Genomic DNA, 25,156 nt, shown 5'->3' with positions numbered 1-25,156 from the left:
AAATAAGCCATGATTTAAATATCAACTATTTGGTTTCACCATCGAGCAATAAATCAAGGACCTTCGTTGCCATAGCAATGGTAATACCTCATTCAGGTCACACAAGTTGCACTCATGCCAGCCTATAGTTGGTGCTAATCTAATTATAGATGCCTGCGCTATACAACCTTGTAATGGATGTGACATCTGACCATCCTGCGTTATTATATTCTGACCATCTGTGTGATAGGTTGCCTTCTGGTGACTCAGTGGCGTTCCGCTTGAGGTCTGTTTATAAGCTGGAGTTCAACTCAAAGAGAACCATTAAGCGCAGAAAGAGAGAACACGAACAGTGTTGACCACTGATATACAGATAGATATACAATAAAGAGACTATCAGTTGATCTGATACACATTTTATTTGAAATATTTAACAATTTAATTTAATATCAAGCCTTTCAAGGTACGTAATAGTTTATTTCACTTCACAAAACTTGTAGTATTTATATTCTGCACATTTGTTCGATAATATTAAAAGGTGCGATCAAAGAACAGTTATACTCTGTTATACTCTGTAAATGTTATACTCTTTTCAACTTGTATTTTAATGCTGTTTTCAGAATGGCTCGATTTGCTCATATTATATGCGCCCTTACCACCGTGTTAGTCGTATCACAAGCAATGAATATCAACTGGAGAGAAAGAGCTGATGCTATACAGAATAACTACAGAGCTTGGGATCCAACTCAATCTGGATCAGACAATGGAAACAATAATGGTGTTGGTGAGTAGAGTAGTTACACACCATCAGAAGTAGTTACTTTAGCTGAGAGGCAACCAAGGGTTCGTGAACATTGTCTGATGAGGTTCTGTAGAAATTATAAACAATATTGAGCATATTGATAGATGTAGTAGGTTACAACTATTTGTCTTAACAGTTCAAATGTAAGTGTTGCCCATTAGCTGTAGCTTTATCATTTTAATTAATTTGCAATAGAGTCATAGAATTTATTAAAAGAAACTAATTTATTAACATATTTTTCCAGGAAACACAAGAGGAACTCAGAATGGAAATGGTAACAATGGCGTCTCAAATGGAAATGTCAATGGCAACAAGTAAGAGCTATATAAATCTTAACTCATATGTTTTAAAGTTGTGAATCTGTTTTGCAAAAACAAGTAACATGGCTGAAAACTTTCACTTATGTTAAATAATTCACTATTACAGCAATACTGGAAGTGGAATTGGTAATGTAAACGGAAATGGAAACAATGGAGCAGATAATGGAAACGTTAATGGTAATGGGTAAGTTTTACAAAGTTCATTTATAATTCATCATCAGTTATCATTCTTACCATCACCAAGACACCTATATATAATATATAAGATATAAATATGATATAAGATTTAATTACTCTAATATTTCTTTAGAAATAATGGCCATGACACCGGTAACAGAAATGGAAATTCCAACAATGGTACATACAATGGTAACTTCAATGGAAACCATGATGAGGGAGTTGAGAATGGAAATGAGAATGGCAATGCTAATGCTGGAGATGTCAATGGAAACAACAATGGTAACATGAACATGGGAGACCTCAATGGAAATGCCAATGGAAATGGTAAGTATCTTCTATTAATGATTGAACATATTGTGAAATGCTAAACAGATTTTTTTAGCAGTACAGAACAAAAAAATTCCTAATCGTAACCTGGCTGATAGCCAAACAAATTTTTGAAGTTACGACTTTAACGATTTTATAGTTTTTGTCAACATAATATAAAAATTAATCTTATCTTATGCTTAAAAGACAAATCCTTATTTTTTTTTAGCTTTGGAACTGTTTAAAATATTTTATGACGTTATTGGCTACTTGATGGGTTCTCTGAATCATAAATGTACCGATTTGAACTGCTAATGAGTTATATTGAGTCGGACATGAGTATCATCATTTGAATAATGCAAATTATTGCACTTTGGTATCTGAGTCTATGATGAAACTATGAAAAACATGCATAGCAATATACTGCTGTGTCAGTCTGTACCACAGCATTGTGAAATAACCTTTCCGGCTTTAGGGAATGATGGCAAAAACCAGGGCAATACCAATGGAAATGGCAACAAGGGAGACGCAAATGGCAACGCTAATGGAAATGAAAACTTTGGAGCTGGTAATGGTAACTCCAATGGTAACAGCAACAGTGGAGATCAGAATGGTAATAGTAATGGTAACCTAAACAGAGGAGATGAAAATGGCAACTTTAATGGACTGGAAAACTCAGGAAGTGGAAATGGAAACAACAACGGAAACAGTAAGTACTCCATGAGACAGAAATTAGGTTTTTGCTATCAGTATTGTAAAATTACTAAACATATTTATGGAATTACTATTTTATGCTATTTAAACTTTATAATATTTTGCATTTTTGTGCAGAAAACAATGGAACTAGCAATGGTAATGTAAATGGAGATGGAAACATTGGCAACAACAATGGTGTTGGAAATGGAAACAGCAACAACGGTGACGGCAATGGTAATGCCAATGGACTGTCCAACCTTGGAAATGACAATGGTGGCACCAACGGTAACTCCAATGTAGGATCTTCTAATGGAAACAACAATGGTAACAGCAACACTGGTAACAACAATGGCCATGACAATGGAAATGGAAACTCTGGAGATGGCAATGGCAATGGAAATGGTTCAAACAATGGTGGAGATGGCAATGGCGCCATTAACGGAAATAGGTGAGTCAATACCAATAGATTTATGATGATTTTTTGACTGTCAAATTCTTTAATTGAACAATGCTTTTGTTGGTGATAACTGTAGTAGTGAAAAGTGTGACACACTTTCATTGCAATTTAAATGATGTTATCTATTGGTTTCAGCAACAACGGTGATGCTAATGGAAGTAATAACGGAGGGAACAACGAAGGAAATCAAAATGGAAGGTCAAATGGAAATGGCAACAGCGGTGACTACAATGGTAAGAGTGGCGATTCCTCTTTCTCAGCATAGATAAAACTCAATAAGCTATTTTTGATGGTAAACTGAAATAGGGAATGCTGTTTTTAAAATAACGTTTTTCATTTTCAATTGCGACAGGAAACGGAAATGGAGGTAGCAACATTGGCGATTCTAATGGCGCCAACAGTGGTAACTCCAACAGTGGAAGTGGTAATGGGAATAATGTTGGAAATTCAAACAGTGGCAGCGGCAATGGTGTGACAGCGGGAAATGGAAACAGTGGCTCTGACAATGGAAATTTTGTTGGAAACAGTAAGTACCCCATCATATGACAACTGTCTGTTTATTTGCGTGTATTTCATTTACCTTGCAGTTGAAAATTGTAAGCAAATATTTGACAGTTGTGTTTGTTTAGTCAATATGATAACTATCACAACTCACTGATATGGTTTCTGGCTTGATATTAGACAGCTATGTTTAAATTGCAGACAATGCCGGAAGCAACAACGGTGTTGATAGCGGTAACAGCAACAGCGGTAACAACAATGGCAACAACGGTGGAAACAGCAACAGTGGTGATTCTAACGGAGTTGGAAATGGCAACAAAAATAACGGAAACAACAATGGTAATGATATTGGAAATTCCAACAGTGGAAATGGAAATGGTGCAGGAAGCGGTAACAGCAACACTGGCTCCAACAATGGTGGAGAAAATGGAAATGGAAACTCTGGCAATAGCAATGGAGTTGCTAATGGTAAGTTTGAACCATAATAATAAATCTGGAAGTCAGTGATAAAGCCTGGAACATAAGAAAGCCATTATCGAAAAGGTTGACTGATTGACTGCGAGAGAAATATAGAGTGAGAGAGAGAAGGAAGGAATCTGTTTCCAGCAAGTTATGCAGAAGGTGTTATTACAAATTAATAATCATATTACCAGTTAGTCAGTATTGCTATGTATTTTTTGTAGGAAATGGAAACAGTGGAAATGGAAATGGAGGAATCAATGGAAACAGCAACTCTGGAAACTATAATGGAGGTTTGAATGGAAATGATAACACTGGTAACAGCAATGGTGAAATCAACGGTAATGGTAACTACGGAAGCAACAATGGAAATGAGAACGGAAATGGAAATGCAGGAGATGCTAATGGTAAGGAGTTAGCATCTGGATTTCATGAAGCGTGAATACCATAAAACATTACATAATAAAATTCACAAAAAATGTAATAATCTATAGAAGTAGCTTTCAAAATCTACAACATCGATTATTTTTGGTCAGCCTTTATGGGAAGCTCATTTGAAGTGGCTCATATTAGAAGACTGAAATAACATCCAATACAGTAGGTTTTTTGATTTTTCAAAAACTAATTTTTAACACGGTCCATCAATTGTGAATTTGAACCTTAACTCATGGTTTCCTTCTATAATTAAATTTACAATGCGATAAAATATACATTTTAAGTATATGAAAAAGAGAAAACAAAAACAATCAACTACTTTTCAAACCTTAAATTTAGATGATCTATTGTTATTTCATTTGAAATGGTATTACAAGTTATCCCGTTATCATTATTTCTGTTAATGTTTCATAGGTGTTGGCAATGGAAATGACAACAATGGCTCAGACAATGGTGGCAACAATGGTAACTTTAACGAAGGCAATGGTAACGGACAGGACAATGGAAACATCAATGATGGAAACAAAAATGGGCTAGATAATGGTGAGTAATCTGTATGAAAAGGTTTCAGTCAACCAGTTAATATCAGCAAAACTACTAGCAAAAACTCTATGTTGGTTTTTACCTATTTTTTCCCAATTTAATTTTGATATCTGTATTTTTATAGGAAATGACAACACTGGAAATGGCAACGGTGTAGATAATGGTAACAATAACCTTGGAAACAACAATGGTGTTGACAACGGAAATGTAAACGTTGGAAGCGGAAATGGAGGAGAAAATGGAAACCAAAACATTGGCAGCAACAATGGAGGAGAGAATGGCAATGCTAACCTTGGAAACAACAACGGAGTTGGAAATGGTAAGTGGATATTGGAGAACTTGTGTTTGTCACAGGCTTTCATAATAATATGCAATTTTCTATTTTTATAAAGTTGTAGTATGTTTTCAATCTTATAACCTATTCTTTCCTTTACAGGTAACAACAACGAAGGAGATGGCAATGGAGTATATAATGGAAATGTAAATGATGGCAGCAATAATGGACAAGATAACGGAAATGAAAACATTGGTTCTAACAATGGTGCAGGTAAGGAGCTATTTCATGTTATACTTTTACCTGACTTTGCTTAAAGCATTCAGTTATTAGCTTTTAACTCGCTTGAGTCATTTGTAGCAATGAAGATATATCTATGTAGCATATTTGTATGGAACCTACCATAGTGCAACATATTGAGAAAACGCTACAAAGATGTATTTAGGAACTAAGAGTGGATTCAAAAATTCAAATTTGAAAATTATTATTTTTACATTGCTATTTTTATTTTAGGCAACGGAAATGTAAACAATGGAGATGGTAATGGAGTAGGAAATGGTAATAACAATGATGGGCAGAACAATGGAAATGGTGAGTAATCAAAAACTTGTTAGAGCAAAAAAACTTTGAAAACGTTGCTAAGTTTGTGCTTTTCTCAAGTCCATGTTCCTATTTACCATGGTTTCAATTTTCTTCTTTTTTTAATCTACAGACAATGGAAATGCCAATGAAGGGTCAAATAATGGTGTCGGAAATGGTAACAACAATGCTGGTAATGGTAACGGACAAGGAAATGGAAACGGAAATGTTGGCACTGGTAACGGTGTCAACAACGGAAATGGCAACGTTGGTTCCAACAATGGCAGTGGTAAGCTATCAAACAAGACCTTCTTTTCTGAAATCGCTAGGGAATAAACCAGTTTTATAAAATATCATTTTTATAACTAGCAAGCTTTATTTTATTCAATTTTAACAAAGCTTTATCTGAGATCAACAAACTCCAAAATTGGAAGTTTGCTACCAATTTACTGATTTTAGACTTTACAGTTGTTTTTTGACTGAAATTGATTTAAATTTGAATCTATTTTTTTTTCTAAAAATTGATAACATCTTCAATATGCTAGAATGACAAAGTCATCATGCTACTTGTTAAAGGTGTTAATTGTATTAATTATTTGTGTTTTTTTACAGGAAATGGCAATGGAAACAACGATTCAGGTTCTTCCAGCGGTGGAGCTGTCTCTTACACAGTTGATCCCAACGCCTGGAGAAAGTATCTCTCTCAAGGAAGTAGCAGAACAAATTACTGGTAATCAGTAACAGACAACATCAAAAGAATACCAAAGAAGTGACAAACATTGTTTGGTGTTCAACAATGGTTATTGCTTTAGTTAGCATATCAGCTGTATAGCTTTTATGCTCTATATAGCTTATTAGCAGTTTTGTTAAATTGGCTATTGAGCCAGAAGTCACCCTATCAATGCTCAGCAAGACATATTAGCTTTAATTTGTCCTATTTGTTTTAATTTAAGAAAGCCCAGTTGTGTTTTGTCAGCTACATAGTGATCATACTGGACAATCTCCTTTTATACCGCCAAATCTGTAATAAAATTTATGAAAAAAACACATTTATATTGTTTATGTTCTTTCAAGCTTTCTAATCTATATGAGAGAGAAAAATTGTTTTTATTTCTTGTGCAAATACAGTTAAACAAATGATACCACTGCATATTCATTTTGACTGCTGATCATCGCTGACTGGATTTTTAACTACAATCATACAAGTGCTTTAATTGACCACAAATGTTATGTTTAACTTGTTTTAATTTATTATTACGGTTGAGTATTATTAAAAAGGATTTTGTGTTAAGCCTAACTTTTGAAAGAGTGCACTTTGAACATAACTTAGTAGCACAGTATTGTGCAAAACTGTGTTTAACGGCAAATACAGCTAAACTTTATAAAAAACTCTCATCTAAAAATATTCAGGCTCCTGTCTCAATGATAATACTAAAAAACTTTGTAATAGTTCTAGATTGTTCCATTAGTGGGTATTTACAGAATTCCCATAATCTAAGATAAAATTTTGCATACAATTTAGTTAAATACTGGATTATAATTTGATACTTTGATTGTAATGGAGAATAGGTGGTTTAAATAATAAAATTTCTTAAGCAAACGCTTCCGAAAAAACAAAATTCAATTCACTCGAGTTTCATATTTTAGTCCTTGTTAAAGTTGAACAAAAAATTCCTGGGCATATAAACCTTCTTCAAAAATTTAATCATTATTTTGTTGAACTTAATTGTAAATTTAAAAACAATCATTTTTCTTCAAAACTCAAAAGTTAACAAGTTTTACTCCCTCTTCCTTTGCGCTCAACCCAAAATACATACATATAGATTGTAAACAATTTTTATGAGCAAACCACATTCTATTTTTATATAATATATGGCTTTTGCAGCAAATTATTTGAAGCAATAATATTTAATTCACCGATTTTGCTGCATTAAACACCTTAAAAAAGAATAGGCATATGCTCAAGTACCACCGACTTTAAAATTCTTGGGAGCTTATTGATTTATATATTTACTTAATAATTTGTTAAAATAAGTAAAAGGTTTCAACAGTTGTAAAAAATTTAAAAGTTTCCTGCTAAACAGAAAATTTATCTGAAAAAGTATATAGCTACAATTTTAGTTGAATGAGTAAATGTGTTATTCACTCAAACTTTTGAGTATTTCTCTTTGTAAGCACCATGTCCTGTGAACACATTGGCAATCATGGTTCTCTCCTACTTCCTACAACCATGACTGTTCTCGGCAGGTTTTAACAGTGCTTTCTGTTTGGTGCTTTGAGACGAGATCTTTAGCTAGCTAGCTGGCTGTTAGCTTGCAGAAGAGCTTCTCCACCCTTTGTCAGGTTTTGTTTTTAGTCTTGCATGGCTGCTAGCTACCCATTCTCATCAACACCGATATACAGGCTTAGCTCAGTTGCGATGATAGTTGGATGCTTTTCTTAGCACCTCCAACTATCCGCAAGCGACTGGAATCACTGACCTATCAATCAAAAGTCATTGTCCTTACCAGTAAACAACGGCTGCTCCCTTTTAGGTATATACTGATTCAAATGCAGTCAAACTTTCACATTCAAAGTTATATAAACTCCATTACCTACTTCCATGAGGGTGTCATGGCTGTCTGTACAGTGGATCAATTATTTAAATAGAAATACATAGTAATTGTTTTAATTGCATGTAGTTTCTGCAAAAATTCTTTGCTAATTCCAAAATAAATACCCAAAATTAGTAAATACTAAAGATAAGTATCTTAAAAAACAGGCTAAACAAACGCGTAACCTAGAAAAGTCATCCATAAAGTCGGGTTACATTGCCACGTTGTCTTAAATCAATAGAGAGGAGGTGCAGAATTTGTAAGTCATAAACGTAGAGAGTACATAAACAGATATGGTGATAAGGATACACAGCATAAGCTGCTCTAACTTACACCAAGCAGAATTCAAACTACATTAATCACCTTATTTTAATACTTTTTGTAGCTTTCAGTTTTACCATGAACACTTCAGACTTTTTTGGCTCACTAATTTTTTCATAAAAAAATTGAATGTTGTATTTTCAAAGTTACGCTTGATAAAGTAGAGCCCAATATTTACTCACAATTTTCACCGTTTAATAGAAAACCTGCATGTTTCAGCACGTGTAAATATAAATATTTATTAGGATTTTGCTAGCTTCAGCATTTTAATAGATGTAAGTTTTAAAATTAAAGATTTTATTAGAACCTTTCATGTTAACCATTATGATAAACTTCAATTTTAATTTGCTTGCTACTAAGAAATCAAATATAGAAAGGGTTAAATACGGGCTTTTTATTATTCAAACTACATTAATCACATTAATCACATTAAAACTACTATAATATATATATATATATAATATATTATATATATATAATATAATATAATATTTTAATACTAAAGTATTAAAATTTTAATACTTTTTGTAGCTTTTATTTTTAGATTAAACACTTCTTAAACACTTTTGCATCATTTTTTTCAGAAAAAAATTTGAATGCTGTATTTTCAAAATTACCATTGGTGAAGTAGAATCCAATATTTACTCATAATTTGCACCGTAAAATGGAAAACCTGTGTGTTTCAGGATCTGTAAATATAAACATTCTTAAGAATTTCGCTAGCTTCTGTATTTTAATATATGTAAACTTTAGAGTTGAAGGTTTTAGCAGAATCTTTCGTGTTAACCATTATGTGATTATGAAAACCTTCAATTTTAATTTATTTGTTACTAAGAAATCCAATATAGAAAGGGTTAAATATTTTATTTTTAAAGTAAGTAAATAATTTATACTTCTAAACCATGTTTTATTTTAAAAAGTTAGCTGTTTATTGATAGGTTATTGATAGGTTATTGACAGGTTAGGGTCACAATCCAAATTCTATCATTCTACTAGCTTTAACATTCGCGTTTACATCTCCCATCACTATAGCTAATCCCTAGATGTTGACCTTCACTAAGCTGGTGAAGTTTTGAAAGGCTATAAAATTGTACCCAATTACAATTATTGATGAGCCTGCACTTCTGTTTACACGTTTGTTAAATAAAGTAAGGGTGAAACATTTTACTGAGGAATACTTTTTTAATTATTTCATTTACATATGATTTAGTTTTTTTTATTTGTTTCACATACCAATTATTATGCTCTATTAAATCATAATTAATTTCAACATTGTTTATCACTTTTTAGGATAAACTAAACTTAATACACAATTTCTTATAAAAACGTTTTTTACAACGCATGATAGTTTGAACACAAATAACAAATAATGGAATCAATTGACTTTGCATGTCAAAGATTGTTTGTATATCACCATAACAGTATCATTATGTATATCTGTAGAAGCTGCTCATTGCAGGATTTCTGACACACATAAATGTGTAACCCTTGTTTAAAATTATATAAAGATGCATCCCAAATAAACTCCACATACCTTTTGATTAAGCACACATGTCTACTGTTGCAAATTTTTAATTTTTTAAGAGTGTAAATAATAAAAAAAGATTAAATGAATGAGTTTGAATTTTGGTACTATAGATGTCTGCATTTTACCTACTGTCTTTTTAAATTATTGTGCTAACCAATTTTAAAAATTTAAGTTGTATTATAAAAATATAAAGGGATAGTATACCATCAAATGGCAAAAACAGCTGTTCGAAAAGTCTTTGGTAACACCTTGAAAGATGAATCAGGAATTTCTTATGAGTTTTTCTATCTCTTTGTATTTTGTGTTGGTTGATGTTTATACATTCAAAGGTGGTAAAAGGTCATTAAACTATATACTGGCAACTCATTTGTAAAAAAGGTAACTAGTGTTACAAGCATCTGCAAATGTCTTTAGCTGGTGATCATATTTGTTTTAGATCCAATAATGTGAAACCGCAATAATTGAGAAAACTTTATGGCTTTTAACAGATGCATTACCTTCCCATCAAATAGGAGCCAAAGTAGTCTTGCTTCACTTTTTGACACAGTGTCTTAGCCACTCAACGTACCAATTTATTAACTCTAAAGAGCTTCTTCTGTCCATATTTAAATATGCCTGTGAATTACGGTAAATAACATATATTTATTTAAACACATTTGAATGCTCACTCACTGTAGAATATCTGCACTGCACGAACTTCATAACTTGATTCAAACACAACAAAATAGAACAGATAAGACATTAAATAAATTATAATCTGGCAGGAAGATAGACAGCAAAATAATTTTGCCTTGTTTACATGTTTGCACAACTAAACACAAAAACACAGTGTGTTGACAATGATGAGCAACAGTTAGAACAAAGTTTTGAGACAATAGCCCCAAAGATTGTCGCTTAAAAAAATATAATAAATCTTTGGCCTATAAAATAATTTAGTACTTTTCTAAACCTAAAGTTTCTTTGAGGTCAGATTTTTCAATTTTTTTGAGTATGTGAGAACTATTCCTTCGTTTGAAGAGTCGTTGAGAAGAATTCTGTTTGACTGCTTATTACCAGTAATTTGATCTGCCACTTCCTTGGGAGAGATACTTTCTCCATGCGTTGGGATCTACTGTGTAAGAGACAGCTCCACCACTGGAAGAACCAGAATCATTGTTTCCGTTGCCATTTCCTGTTAATAGAATGCAAAGAACACATTATTACATGCTCTGAGAAATAGGTTTTGTTATAAAGTTGAATGTAAGCCACTAGTAGGACTCCAAACCTCAGCGCAAATAAATAATAATAAGAAACTTACTACCATTTGTATACAGTAAAATATAATATTACAGAAATACTAGATATGAAAAGTTGCGTTTGTAGATAAAAGAACATTCTCCCAAAAGTTTAGGTGTGAAAACTTAAGCTAGTGACTATCTAAAGAGAATTTTCAAGCAGATTATCTGATGAAATTGATATTTATGCCGAATCATTCTCCAATCATTCCTGCAAAAGGCGTTGCTAATTAATGCTGTCACTTGATCGCTCTAGAATTAAATGATATTTTGTAGATATAATGAAAGGCACATAGTGATAACTTACCACTGCCATTGTTGGAGCCAACATTGCCATTTCCGTTGTTGACACCGTTACCAAAACCAACATTACCATTTCCATTTCCTTGTCCGTTACCATTGCCATCATTGTTGTTACCATTTCCGACACCATTGTTTGACCCTTCATTGGCATTTCCATTGTCTGTAGATTACAGAAACAAAAAATGGTTAGATTATGATGAATAGGAACATCATTTTATGAAAAACACAGAGCTGTCCAACCATTATTTTACATTATTTCTGCTTTTATTAATTGTTTTTACTACTTACCATTTCCATTGTTCTGTCCATCATTGGTGTTTCCATTTCCTACTCCATTACCATCTCCATTGTTTACATTTCCGTTACCTAAAATATTAGATGTAAAGAGTTATAAAAAGAGTTGTTCACACTAGAGAGTTGCTCACATTAGCTACTTCAGCTCATTCCTTTTTACATTGATGAGAAAGTAGGACCTTAGAATTGTGCCAGTTTCTGCTTTAAAAGACAAGATAGTACAAGCCTATGACTGAACACTTTTCATAACGCCATGCTCTTACTTAACTCTTACTTGTAATTACAGAGCACCTGAATTTTCTGCCTGAGGTTTTGGATTAATACTACGCTGATTGTTTTTCAAAGCGAGACAGATTTGCATTCAAAATATCAGTGCGAAGAAAGTATTTGCAAAAATTTAAGCAAATTGGTGCAAAGATGAAACATTTGCTTACCTGCGCCGTTGTTAGAACCGATGTTTTCATTTCCGTTATCCTGCCCATTGTTGCTGCCATTATTCACGTTTCCATTATACACTCCATTGGCATCTCCCTCATTATTGTTACCTTTAAAAGAATGAAATCTTTATGAGGTTGAAAACAAAGTAGCCAGCACATAAATAAGTATTTTTAAACTGTAAAACATTGTGGTTTGTTAGAGGAGATGATAACATTCTGACTTACCATTTCTAACTCCATTGTCACTACCCTGGTTGGCGTTGCCATTTTGTCCTCCATTTCCACTGCCAATATTTTCATTACCGTTCTCTCTTCCATTTCCGCTGCCAGCGTTTACGTTTCCGTTTTCAACACCATTGTTGTTGCCAAGGTTGTCATTACCATTACCTAAACCATTTTCGCTGCCAGTGTTTTCATTGCCTATAAAATATATCAACATTTTAATAAGCTGCAGTAAAACTCAAAGCAACGTTTAAATTCAGAGTTCTTTTCTCTAGAGTTTTGAAAAATTCATATAACTCAATACTCCACTTTTTTCGAATTTCATTGATTTAATGCTCACCGTTGGCTTGACCATTGTTATGTCCATCATTGAAGTTTCCATTGTCTTGTCCATTCTGACTTCCTTCATTGAGGTTTCCATTGTTGTTACCGTTGTCTGACCCATTGTTGTCATTTCCATTGCCGACACCTAAAAAGTTAATATAGATTTAAAAATAGTGCAGTTATTATTCATATTATTTAAGGTAGTCAAACGCAACAGGATATGTCTACAATAGTCAGCCACTTTCATTTGTCAAAACATTTTTGTACAGATTGCAACCTTATGTGCAAATCCAAGAGAAACAACAAAGAGACTTGTTACAAATCTCTAGATTTCTTTAGTAAATTCGAGTAAATTTTTTGGTCAAGTTAAAGCCAGATACAGCAAAGAACAAAAAATAATTACTCTTTGCAAAAATATGTTTTAATCTTGTTTCAGCTCGTATATACAAAGCTCTTTAAAATAAATAGGACTAAGATTCTGTTAATGCTTCTAATCTTAACTTATTTACTAAAATAGATACTTTGTGGAAAAATCTTTTGGCTTTGTGAATGCCGAAACTGATGATAGTTCCTTACCATTAGCATTTCCTGCATTTTCATTTCCATTCTCATTTCCATTGTTGCTTCCGTAATTACCATTACCGTTGATTTCACCATTGCTGTTACCAGTGTTATCATTTCCATTCAAACCTCCATTATGATCTCCGGAGTTGCTGTTTCCATTTACTCCTCCATTTCCATTGCCATTGTTATCATTTCCTGTACAACAAAACAAAATTATAGCAAAGTAAGAACTTAAATTTTTTTAGCAGCGGTAAAACTTGTAACCTAACCATTAATCAGTATAACACTGTTACTTACCGTTGCCAACTCCATTGTCATTGCCGGAGTTTCCATTTCCATTTTCTCCACCATTGTTTGAGCCAGTGTTGCTGTTACCGCTTCCAGCACCATTTCCATTTCCAGTGTTGGAATTTCCAATATCATTACCATTGTTGTTTCCAGAGTTTTCATTGCCATTTCCAACTCCGTTAGATTCCCCATTGTTACTGTTTCCACCGTTGTTGCCATTGTTGTTACCACTGTTGCTGTTACCACTATTAATGCCATTGTTACTTCCAGCATTGCCTAAAATTTACAAATTTTTTTCAAACCTTTTGGAGACAGCAGTCAGTTATCTGTGGTTACGCAGTTTATCCAATCAAGTGCTTGTTTCATTGAAAATTTCTACTCACTGTTGCCAACAGCATTGCCATTGTCAGAGCCATAATTGCCATTTCCAACAGTAAGACCATTGCTGCTTCCACTGTTTGAATTTCCAACACCATTTCCATTGCTGTCTCCATTGTTAGAGTTACCGCTGTTGGAACCATTAGAGTCTCCAATGTTGCTACCTCCATTTCCATTTCCTGTTGAAATATCACTAACTGTTAATTTTAAAGATACCATTTTGCAAGAGTTTTGAGGACTAGCATTCAAGTACAAAGTTCAAGACTTTAATTGGGGTGTGTCTTACCATTGTTGTCACCACTGTTTCCATTTCCGTTTGCGACTCCGTTATAGCTTCCTTCATTATTTCCACCATTGCCATTGCCATTAGAATCACCATTGTTGCTAAAATTAACCAAAATAAGTTACAGCAGATTGTTTAATCGCTTGTAGTTAAACATTTTTCCAACAAAAATTCAAGTTTTTTTAAGTAATGAAATATACAGTTATACATATGTTTTGACTTACCCATTTCCGTTAACAGCTCCATTGCCATCTCCACCGTTATTTGAGCCATTTCCATTACCGTTGCCATCTCCAGAGTTTCCATTTCCATTGTCATGGCCATTGTTGTTACCGGTGTTGCTGTTACCATTGTTGTTTCCATTAGAAGATCCTACATTGGAGTTACCGTTGGTGCCACCATTGTCATTTCCAAGGTTAGACAGTCCATTGGCATTACCATTACCATCACCGTTGTTGCTGTTTCCATTTTCAACACCATTGTCATTGCCCATGTTTCCATCTCCATTTACATTACCATTGCTAGTTCCATTGTTTTCTGCAAATACATAATCAAATCTTGCTTAATATTTTAACAAAACTTTTTTTACCTCTAAGTTAAAACTTGTAAAAAATTACTTAAATACTTAGTTTCCATTTCTTAATAAATTGTGAATACTTACTGTTTCCGTTGTCGTTTCCATTTCCACTTCCTGCGTTCTCTACCCCATTAAAGTTGCCATTTTCATCTCCGCTGTTTAGGTTGCCATTACCGTTACCATTCTGATCTCCACTGTTGCTGTTACCATTGGAGTTACCGTTGCCAGCACCGTAGTTCTCATTTCCATTAGCATTTCCATTTGCGTTTCCTTTGTTACCATTTCCATTTGTATTACCCTGGTTCTTGCCATCATTACCTGAAAAATTTTTTATATTTTTGAATAGATAGAAAAGTTTAAGAACATTATGTGAATAGCCAGTACGTACTCTTAATTTTAATATTGATAATGTCTAATACCAAAGTTCTAGATAGCCAAAATTAGTTAAATAAAAAAACTATGAAACCATGCTTTTCACATACAGTAGATTTTTGCTTTTATTTAGTGTTTTCTCAATGTCTTTAAGCGTGCGAAACATAATAGAAGATATTTACCATTTCCATTAGCATTTCCATTGAGGTCTCCCATGTTCATGTTCCCATTGTTGTTTCCATTGACATCTCCAGCATTAGCATTGCCATTCTCATTACCATTCTCAACTCCCTCATCATGGTTTCCATTGAAGTTACCATTGTATGTACCATTGTTGGAATTTCCATTTCTGTTACCGGTGTCATGGCCATCATTTCTAAAAAAGTATTGGAATAAGTAACATCTATTTTAAATCTTGATAACGCTTGAGCTGGAGGTAAACTTAATGACTGAATCTGAACGGCAAATAAAGTTTATAAAACTTACCCATTACCATTAGCATTTCCATTATCTGCTCCATTGTTTCCATTTCCATTTACATTACCAACTCCACTTCCAGTGTTGCTATAATAGAAAATTATTTAACATAAGTAAAAGGTTTCAGCCATGTTACATGTTTTTGCAGAACAGATTTGCAACTTTAAAACATATGAATTAAGATTTAAATAGCTCTTACTTGTTGCCATTGACATTTCCATTTGAGACGCCATTGTTACCATTTCCATTCTGAGTTCCTCTTGTGTTTCCTGGAAAAATATTACCTAAAGTTAGCTATTTTGGACAAAGTTCATGACTTTTTTGCTAAATTAATTAAACCAAAAAAACTACAGGTGATAGATAAAACTTACTTTTGAACTGTTAAGCCAGCTAATTGTAATCTACTACATCTACCAATATGCTCAATATTGCTTATAATTTCTCCAGATTCTCATCAAATAATGTTCAGGAACTCTTGTTTGCCTCTCTGCTAAAATAACTACTTCTGATGGTGTGTAACTACTCTACTCACCAACACCATTAGTGTTTCCATTGTCTGATCCAGATTGAGTTTGATCCCAAGTTCTGTAGTTACTCTGTATAGCATTAGCTCTTTCTCTCCAGTCGATAGTCATTGCTTGTGATACGACTAACACGGTGATGAAGGCGCATATGATCTGAGCAAATCGAGCCATTCTGCGAACATAGGTGAGAGTTTAAAACCTTGAATTAGGTTAAAAGTTTTTTTAACTCACAAGACTGTTGTTATAGCAAACTCCAAAACTACATGATTAAAAATATCAACACAAAAAATTGTGGCAGTATCAGTGATGTAAAAGAAACTTTGACTTACCTTAAAAGTTCTGGAAACAATCTAAACTTAATTAAACTTTATAGTAGTACAAATCAGATCAACTGATAGTGTAAGTTGTATTTCCTTTGTATTCCAGTGATCAACACTGTTCGCTATCTCTGCTCTTAGTGACTCTCTTCAAGCTCAAGTTCTGCTTATAAGCAGATAGCTAACGGAACAATGGTGAGTCACCAGATGGAATCAGTAACCTATCCGCCAATCAAACAGGTGGTGTGTGATGATTGATAGATGTCAACCAGACGTCACATTTATTGCTAAGGAAGATTCAGACCACTCATTAATAATTAGATTAGCGCTAGTCTTTTGCTGGAATACACTTGAGATGCGCTTAGAGCTTGCAAAATAGGTCACCATGGAAACTGTGAGCCCTAAAAAGAACACAAAAAAATTTGGTTTTAGAAAATTCATCAAGCTTCCCTTTTTATAATATTTATAGGTCTACACGCTTTATCCGTGATAGGTGGTTTTTGGCACCATAATTAAGAAAGAGGAAGCATAGTTTTCCTCCCAACTTTTTACTTATCCTACTCAGCAATTTTATGTTTATTCGGCAACAAATTGTGTTGTGTACATTTTAGAGTTTATTGGCATAAAAACATCTAAAAGTGGTTTAAAGGACCATCTCATATTTGAAAACATCACAGGGGCTAGAGTTGCCTTCAAGGTTCAATTGCTGCTTTTTCCATTTTAAATTGTTCTCTGTAGCATCAGCATTATGTAGGTTTTAAATAAAGAAAGCCCAGTTGCGTTTTTTAAACTACTTAGCGATCATACTTGACAATCTCCTTCTATACCGCTAAGTCTGTAAAAAATTTTATGAAAAAATACATGTGCACTGTTTATGTTTTTTTCATGCTTTCTAATCTACATATATGAGAGAGTGAAATTATTTTTATTCATTGTTCAAATACAGTTAAACAAGTGATACCACTGCTTATTCGTTTTTTTGACTGCTGATCATTGTTAACTGCATTTTTTACTACAATCATACAAGCGCTTTAATTGTCCACAAATGTTACATTTAACTTGTTTTAGTTGATTATCACGGTTGAATAATATTAGAAAGGATGTTTTGTTGAGCCTAATTTTTGAAAGAGTGCATTTTGAATATACACTTATTAGTACAGTAATCAGCAAAACTGTTTTTAACAGCAAATGCAATTAAACTTTGTAAAAAACTCTTTCCTAAAAATATTTAGGCTTCTGTCTCAACGATTATACTAAAAACTTTGTAATAGTTCTAGATTGTTCTATTAGTTAGTATTTAAAAAAATTCCATAAACTAAAACAGAAGTTTGGATACAATTTAGTTAAATATATTTTTATAATTTGATAATATGATTGTAGAGGATGCCCCGACTCTAATTTCACCAGCCGATTCAGATACTGATTCGATATACCGATTCTCATTGAAAAGTAATACGACTCAGATACCGAATCAAATCTTTTGGGTTGCATAGATAATTTTTAATTTTATTATGTAAATATAATGCAAAGAAAATGTAAATATTGATGTATTATTTGTTTGTATTTATGGAAAAAAGACACATATATATATATATATATATATATATATATATATATATATATACATTCACATACTGCCATACCAAGCATCTAGTAACAAAACAGTCCGTGGTCCTTGAAATCTGTTATTAATAATGGAATTACTGTTAGTAGTACAGCTTTATCTGTGATAATTAAGTCTTTTTTCTACTGCTGAACGAACTGCTGCGCCTGTACTGTTTAGAGCAAATAAAAGTTTCGTTTAATTACCAATTACCATTATTCGTTTCATTCAATTATCTCAGTGAGATGTCTTTATCTTTTATCACTATCGATGTAACCAGTAGTACTGAAGAAGGACTCACTTGCCACAGATGATGGAGGACAGGCTAAATACCGATAAGCCACTGAGGTTATTTTATGCAATACAAACCATACGTCATATAGTCAGGATCAAGAGAGAGATAGATAACTTTATGCATCTGCTGCTCAAATTACTTTCGTAATGCTAGTAAATAGAAACATTACACTGCAATCTTGTTTTTCATGATTGTTCTTTTGTTCGTGATTGGCTGCAATAAATCATATTGCTGTAATTGGGAAATACCGCACTTTGTGATTACGTCCTGACTAAAGCCAAAATATTCCTCAGCTGTGATGATGTTTATTAGGTTGTAGACATGAAATAGATTGTGTGACAGGCTCGGAATTCATTAGGTAAAAAGAAAGAACTTGCAGCTGATGATTTTTTATTAGTGTAGCAGGCTAAAATACGGTTTTCTGCTAAATAGTTGACCTGTAAAAAGTATCTGAAGTTTCCAATTTTTGAAGAAAAGATCGGCCGATACCGATTCAGATACTTAAAACCCGTATCGGCACCGATACCGTTTCCGATATTAGAATCGGGGCAACTCTATTAATGATTGTAATAGCCTAATAGGTGGGTTGAATAATAAATTTTTTTTTGAAAACGCTACCACAAAATCAAAATTTAATTCACTAGAGTTTCATATTTTGGTGCTTGTCAAAGCTAAACAAAAAGTTCATTGGCTTATAAACTTTCCACAAACATAAATAGAAAACTATCATGCTAAAATCTTAGCAGCTTAATACTTTAAAGTGTTATTCATTCAAACTTCTAAGTATTTCTCTTTCTGTATGTGCATATTCTGTGAAGCCGCTGGCATTCATGGTTCTCCCCTACTTCCTGAAAACATGACTGTTCTCGGCAGGTTTCGACAGTGGTTTTGACCTGTTTGGTGTTTTTACTTCCGACATCCTTACTAGCTAGCTGGCTGTTAGCTTGCAGAAGAGCTTCTCCGCCCTTTGTCAGGTTTTGTTTTTAGTCTTGCATGGTTGCTAACCACCCTCATCAACACCGATATACAGGCTTAGCTCAGTTGCGATGATAGTTGGACATCCTTCATAGCAACTCCAATGGTTCGTAAGCGAGTAGAACTACTGACCTATCAATCAAAAGTCAATGCCCTAACCAGTAAACAACTGTTGTTTCCTTTTGGGTTCTTACTGATTCAAATACAGTCAAACCTCTACATCCAAAGTTATATAATCTTCATTACCTACTTCTGTGAGGGTGCCATGGCTGTCTCTACATTGGATCAATTATTTACATAGAAATCCATATTAATTGTTTTAATTGCATGTAGTTCCTACAAAATCCTCTTTTGATTCCAAAATAAACACCAAAAATTAGTAAATACTAAAGATAAATATGCTAAAAACAGACTATACAAACATGTAACATAAAAAAAGGTTACCAAAGTTTGATGGTTTTCAAAGAGTAAAATGCTTCTCCGTTTCTTCAATCTACAAGAAAAGGTCAATGAGTGCTTGAAAACTCATAACAAACCCAAACTACTGGCTTCAATGCAGGTGGAAGGCTTCCATCAGCATCTTGCTTACCTGGTTGACATATTTGGTTTAATGAATGAAGTGAACACAAAGATGCAAGGTAGAGACAGAAGTGTGTTGAATGTAACTGATAGTATCAATGCATTCAAAGACAAGCTCAAACTCTGGGTGGAAAGACTGTCTACTGGAAATGTAAGAGTTTTCTTTCCAGTTCTGCATTCATTAGTTGACAAGAAAGCTCCTTTCGCTTCTCTGCTAACCGACATGAAGCATCACTTGAATAGCTTGATAGCAGAGTTTGAGAGATACTTTCTAAAGTTAGATCCTAGGACAGAGCAATTGATGAGCCTGACCCGCGACCCTTTCAGGCGCAATGTCCATGAGATTCCGGAACAGCTTCCGGAGGAGCTTTTGGAGCTTACAAACAACTCTGCATTAAAAGAATACTTCAAGGAGCTGTCAATAGAGCACTTTTGGGTTCAGGCCCAACGATTGTATCCCAACATAAGCCTGGCAGCTTTCAAGATGCTCATACCATTTGCTTCCACATATCTGTGCGAGTCAGCATTTTTAGCAATGCTAACCATAAAGAGCAAATCTAGAAACCGTCTGGAAGTAGAAGCTGACCTACGGTGTGCTCTATCCACAACAACTCCTAACATCAAAATTTTGGTCAGCTCCAAACAAACACAGAAATCGCACTAGTCTGCTGACTGTCTTACAATGATAGATAAATTGAGTTTCAATATTCATCCATTTTTAATATTCCATGTAAATATGACTGTAATAAATGCATATATACATGCAAATATATGTATATAAGTTATATATGTACATAAAGTTCCCTATCTAGTTGCAGTGCATTATTTGAAGGAGTTGGGAGGGGGTAATTTCTGTCTTTAGGTTTGGAAAAATGGGAATGGGGCAAAAAAGGTCAAGAATCACTGAACTATATACTGGCAACTCATTTGTAAAAAAGGTAACTAGTGTTACAAGCATCTACAAACGTCTTTAGCTGGTGATTATATTTGTGTTAGATCCAATAATGTGAAACCGCAATAATTGAGAAAACTTTATGGCTTTTAACAGATGTATTAACTTCCCATCAAATAGTAGCCAATTAGTCCTGCTTCACTTTTTCACACCATGTCTTAGCCACTGAAGGTACCAATTTATTAACTCCAAAGAGCTTCTTCTGTCCAAATTTAAATATGCCTGTGAATTACGGTAAATAACATATATTTATTTAAACACATTTGAATGCTCACTCACTGTAGAATATCTGCCCTACACAGAATTCATAACTTGATTCAAACACAACAAAATAGAACAGATAAGACATTAAATAAATTATAATCTGGCAGGAAAATAGACAGCAAAATAATTTTGCTTTGTTTACATGTTTGCACAACTAAACACTAAAACACAGTGTGTTGACAAGGATGAGCAACAGTTAGGACCAAGTCTTGAGACAATAACCCCAAAGATTGTCGCTTACAAAAATATAATAAATCTTTGGCCTATAAAATAATTTAGTAGTTTTTTAAACCTAAAGTCTCTTTGAGGTCACATTTTTCTAATTTTTTGATTATGTGAGAGCTATTCCTCCATCTGAAGAGTCGTTGAGAAAAATTCTGTTTGACTGCTTATTACCAGTATTTTGATCTGCCACTTCCTTGGGAGAGATACTTTCTCCATGCGTTGGGATCTACTGTGTAAGAGACAACTCCACCACTGGAAGAGCCAGAATCATTGTTTCCGTTGCCATTTCCTGTTAATAAAATGTAAAGAACACATTAGCACATGCTCTGAGAAATAGGTTTTGTTATAAAGTTGAATGTAAGCCACTAGTAGGACTCCAAACACCAGCGCAAATAAATAATAATAAAAACTTACTACCGTTTGTATACAATAAAACGTATTATTACAGAAATACTAGATGTGAAAAGTTGATTTTGTTGGTAAAAGAACACCTTCACCAAAAGTTTAGGTATGAAACTTTAGACTAATGGCTATCTAAAGAGAGTTATCAAACGTATTATCTGATGAAATTATTATTTATGTGGACTTATTCTTGAAATATAGCTGCAAAAGCCATTGATAATTATTTCTGTCACTTGATTGCTCTAAAACTTAATGATATTGTGGAGATATAATGAAAGGCACATAGTGATAACTTACCACTGCCATTGTTAGAGCCGACATTGCCGTTTCCATTGTTGACACCATTACCAGAACCAACATTACCATTTCCATTTCCTTGTCCGTTACCATTACCATCATTGTTGTTACCATTTCCAACGCCATTGTTTAACCCCTCATTGGCATTTCCATTGTCTGTAGATTACAGAAATAAGAAATGATTAGATTACGACGAATATGAACATCATGTTGCAAAAAGCGTAGAGCTATTCAAACATTGTTTTAAAATATTTCTGCTTTTATTATTTGTTTTTATTACTCACCATTTCCATTGTTCTGTCCATCATTGGTGTTTCCATTTCCTACTCCATTACCATCTCCATTATTTACATTTCCGTTACCTAAAATATTAGATGCAGAGTTATAAAAAGAGTTGTTCACACTAGAGAGTTGCTCGCATTAGCTATTTCAGCTCATTCCTTTTAACATTGATGAGAAAGTAGTATCCTAGAACTGCCAGTTTCTGTTTAAAAGACAAGCCAGTAAAAAAGCCTTTCACTGAATGTTTTACATAACGTCACGCTCTTACTTTACTCTCACTTGTAATTACAGAGACCTGAATTTTCTGCCTGAGCTTTGGAATTAATACTACGCCATTTGTTTTCCAAAGTAAGACAGATTTGCATTCAAGTAACAATGCGATGAAAGTAAGTATTTGCAGATATTTAAGAAAACTGATGCAAGGTTAAAACATTTGCTTACCTGCGCCGTTGTTAGAACCAATGTTTTCATTTCCGTTATCTTGTCCATTGTTGCTGCCATCATTCACATTTCCATTATACACTCCATTTGCATCTCCCTCATTGTTGTTACCTTTAAAACAAAGAATAATTTATAACGTTCTTTAAAACAGTGAAATCTTTATGAGATTGCAAACAAAGTAGCCAGCACATAAATAAGTATTTTTAAACTGTAAAGCATTGTGGTTTGTTAGAGGAAATGATAACACTCTGACTTACCATTTCCAACTCCATTGTCACTACCCTGGTTGGCATTGCCATTTTGTCCTCCATTTCCACTGCCTATATTTTCATTACCGCTCTCTCTTCCGTTTCCGCTGCCAGCGTTTACATTTCCGTTGTCAACACCATTGTTGTTGCCAAGGTTATCATTACCATTATCTAAACCATTTTCGCTGCCAGTGTTTTCATTGCCTATAAAATATATCAACATTTTAATAAGCTGCAGTAAAACTCAAAACAACTTTTAAATTCAGAGTTCTCTTCTGTAGAGTTTTAAAAGTCTCCTATAACTCAATAATCTGCTTCGTTTCGAATTTCAAAGATTCAATGCTCACCGTTGGTTTGGCCGTTGTTATGTCCATCATTGAGGTTTCCATTGTCTTGTCCATTCTGACTTCCTTCATTGAGATTACCATTGTTGTTACCATTGTCTGACCCATTGTTGTCATTTCCATTGCCAACACCTAAAAATTTAATATAGATTTACTAAAAGTGCAGTTATTCTTTATGTAAAGAAAGTAGTAAAACACAACAGGATATGTCTACCATAGTCAGTCATTTTCATTTGTCAAAACTTTTTGCACCGATTGCAACCTTATATGCAAAACAACAGAAATGACCAAGAGACCTGTTACAAATTGCTAAGTTTCAGTAAATTCGTTGGTCGAGTCAAAGCCAGATACAGCTAAACAGCAAAAAAAAACTACTCTTTTCAAATAAATGTTTTAATTTTGTTTCAGTTCTGATATTCTCTTTAGAATAAATTCTGTTAGGGCTTCTAATCTTAACTTATTTACTAAATGAGATACTTTGTGGAAAAATCTTTTGGATTGGTGAATGCCAAAACTGATGATTGTTCCTTACCATTAGCATTTCCTGCATTTTCATTTCCGTTCTCATTTCCATTGTTGCTTCCGTAGTTACCATTACCGTTGATTTCACCATTGCTGTTACCAGTGTTATCATTTCCATTCAAACCTCCATTATGATCTCCGGAGTTACTGTTTCCATTTACTCCTCCATTTCCATTGCCATTGTTATCATTTCCTGTACAACAAAATGAAATTATAGCAAGGTGATGACTTAAACATTTTTAGCAGAGAGAAGACTTGTAACCTAACCATTAATCAGTATAGCACTGTTACTTACCATTGCCAACTCCATTGTCATTGCCGGAGTTTCCATTTCCAATTTCTCCACCATTGTTTGAGCCAGTGTTGCTGTTACCGCTTCCAGCACCATTTCCATTTCCAGTGTTTGAATTTCCGATATCATTACCATTGTTGTTTCCGTAGTTTTCATTGCCATTTCCAACTCCGTTAGATTCACCATTGTTACCGTTTCCACCGTTGTTGCCATTGTTGTTACCACTGTTGCTGTTACCACTATTAACGCCGTTGTTATTTCCAGCATTGCCTAAAAATTAAAAATTTGTTTCAAAGCTTTTTCAAACCTTTCTCAAAGTTGATTATCTGTGGTTACACAGTTTATCCAATCAAGTGCTTGTTTCATTGAAAATTTCTACTCACTGTTGCCAACAGCATTGCCGTTGTCAGAGCCATAATTGCCATTTCCAACAGTAAGACCATTGCTGCTTCCACTGTTTGAATTTCCAACACCATTACCATTGCTGTCTCCATTGTTAGAGTTACCGCTGTTGGAACCATTAGAATCTCCAATGTTGCTACCTCCATTTCCATTTCCTGTTGAAATATCACTAATTGTTAATTTTTTAAAGATACCATTTTGCAAGAGTTTTGAGGACTAACATTCAAATACAAAGCTCAAGACTTTAATTGGGTTGTGTATTACCATTGTTGTCACCACTGTTTCTATTTCCATTTGCGACTCCGTTATAGCTTCCTTCATTATTTCCACCATTGCCATTGCCATTAGAGTCACCATTGTTGCTGAGAATAGACAAAATAGGTTACAGCAGAATGTTTAATCGCTTGTGGTTAAACATCTTTCCA

General features: G+C 33.8%; 2 protein-coding genes across 5 annotated transcripts in view; one reads left to right on the top strand and one right to left on the bottom strand.

Moving 5' to 3' along the window:
- The first annotated feature begins 310 nt into the window (after positions 1-310).
- Positions 311-6,673, top strand: LOC137402865 (putative uncharacterized protein DDB_G0286901). Its single transcript, XM_068089374.1, has 17 exons — positions 311-442; positions 600-763; positions 1,026-1,095; positions 1,208-1,285; positions 1,412-1,605; positions 2,063-2,296; positions 2,419-2,731; positions 2,876-2,973; positions 3,093-3,266; positions 3,443-3,709; positions 3,925-4,107; positions 4,550-4,678; positions 4,803-4,997; positions 5,115-5,225; positions 5,466-5,543; positions 5,665-5,820; positions 6,144-6,673. Exons 2-17 carry the CDS (start codon positions 601-603, stop codon positions 6,263-6,265), a joined length of 2,565 nt encoding a protein of 854 aa, XP_067945475.1. The 5' UTR covers positions 311-442; position 600; the 3' UTR covers positions 6,266-6,673.
- Positions 6,674-10,596: 3,923 nt separating this feature from the next.
- Positions 10,597-25,156, bottom strand: part of LOC137401397 (uncharacterized protein DDB_G0283357-like) — a 47,527-nt gene continuing 32,967 nt past the window's right edge. For 3 of the 4 annotated variants that reach the window (XM_068087726.1, XM_068087728.1, XM_068087729.1), the window contains 22 exons: positions 24,996-25,093; positions 24,713-24,886; positions 24,333-24,599; positions 24,048-24,230; positions 23,519-23,647; positions 23,181-23,375; positions 22,924-23,034; positions 22,485-22,562; positions 15,777-15,801; positions 15,473-15,666; positions 15,003-15,236; positions 14,566-14,878; positions 14,345-14,442; positions 14,064-14,237; positions 13,690-13,956; positions 13,405-13,587; positions 12,845-12,973; positions 12,508-12,702; positions 12,280-12,390; positions 11,840-11,917; positions 11,556-11,711; positions 10,597-11,145 (listed from right to left, as the gene is read on the bottom strand). In XM_068087726.1, coding sequence (XP_067943827.1) covers positions 11,024-11,145; positions 11,556-11,711; positions 11,840-11,917; positions 12,280-12,390; positions 12,508-12,702; positions 12,845-12,973; positions 13,405-13,587; positions 13,690-13,956; positions 14,064-14,237; positions 14,345-14,442; positions 14,566-14,878; positions 15,003-15,236; positions 15,473-15,666; positions 15,777-15,801; positions 22,485-22,562; positions 22,924-23,034; positions 23,181-23,375; positions 23,519-23,647; positions 24,048-24,230; positions 24,333-24,599; positions 24,713-24,886; positions 24,996-25,093 — 3,514 coding nt within the window. In that variant the 3' untranslated portion in view covers positions 10,597-11,023. The remainder of the gene's footprint in view (positions 11,146-11,555; positions 11,712-11,839; positions 11,918-12,279; positions 12,391-12,507; positions 12,703-12,844; positions 12,974-13,404; positions 13,588-13,689; positions 13,957-14,063; positions 14,238-14,344; positions 14,443-14,565; positions 14,879-15,002; positions 15,237-15,472; positions 15,667-15,776; positions 15,802-22,484; positions 22,563-22,923; positions 23,035-23,180; positions 23,376-23,518; positions 23,648-24,047; positions 24,231-24,332; positions 24,600-24,712; positions 24,887-24,995; positions 25,094-25,156) is intronic. The other variant, XM_068087727.1, reaches the window with a different exon arrangement.

The sequence above is a fragment of the Watersipora subatra genome, chromosome 8 (assembly GCF_963576615.1).
Source record: "Watersipora subatra chromosome 8, tzWatSuba1.1, whole genome shotgun sequence".
Lineage (NCBI taxonomy): Eukaryota > Metazoa > Bryozoa > Gymnolaemata > Cheilostomatida > Watersiporidae > Watersipora > Watersipora subatra.
The sequence above is the reverse complement of the archived record's forward strand: the minus strand, read 5'-3'. Positions and strand labels throughout refer to the sequence as shown.

Excerpts from the sequence above, each read along its gene's own strand:
- LOC137402865 (XM_068089374.1), top strand. The coding sequence starts at position 601 with ATGGCTCGATTTGCTCATATTATATGCGCCCTTACCACCGTGTTAGTC. Across the intron at positions 2,732-2,875 it reads GGCGCCATTAACGGAAATAG|CAACAACGGTGATGCTAATG; the intron begins GTGAGTCAATAC and ends TATTGGTTTCAG. Across the intron at positions 3,710-3,924 it reads TAGCAATGGAGTTGCTAATG|GAAATGGAAACAGTGGAAAT; the intron begins GTAAGTTTGAAC and ends TATTTTTTGTAG.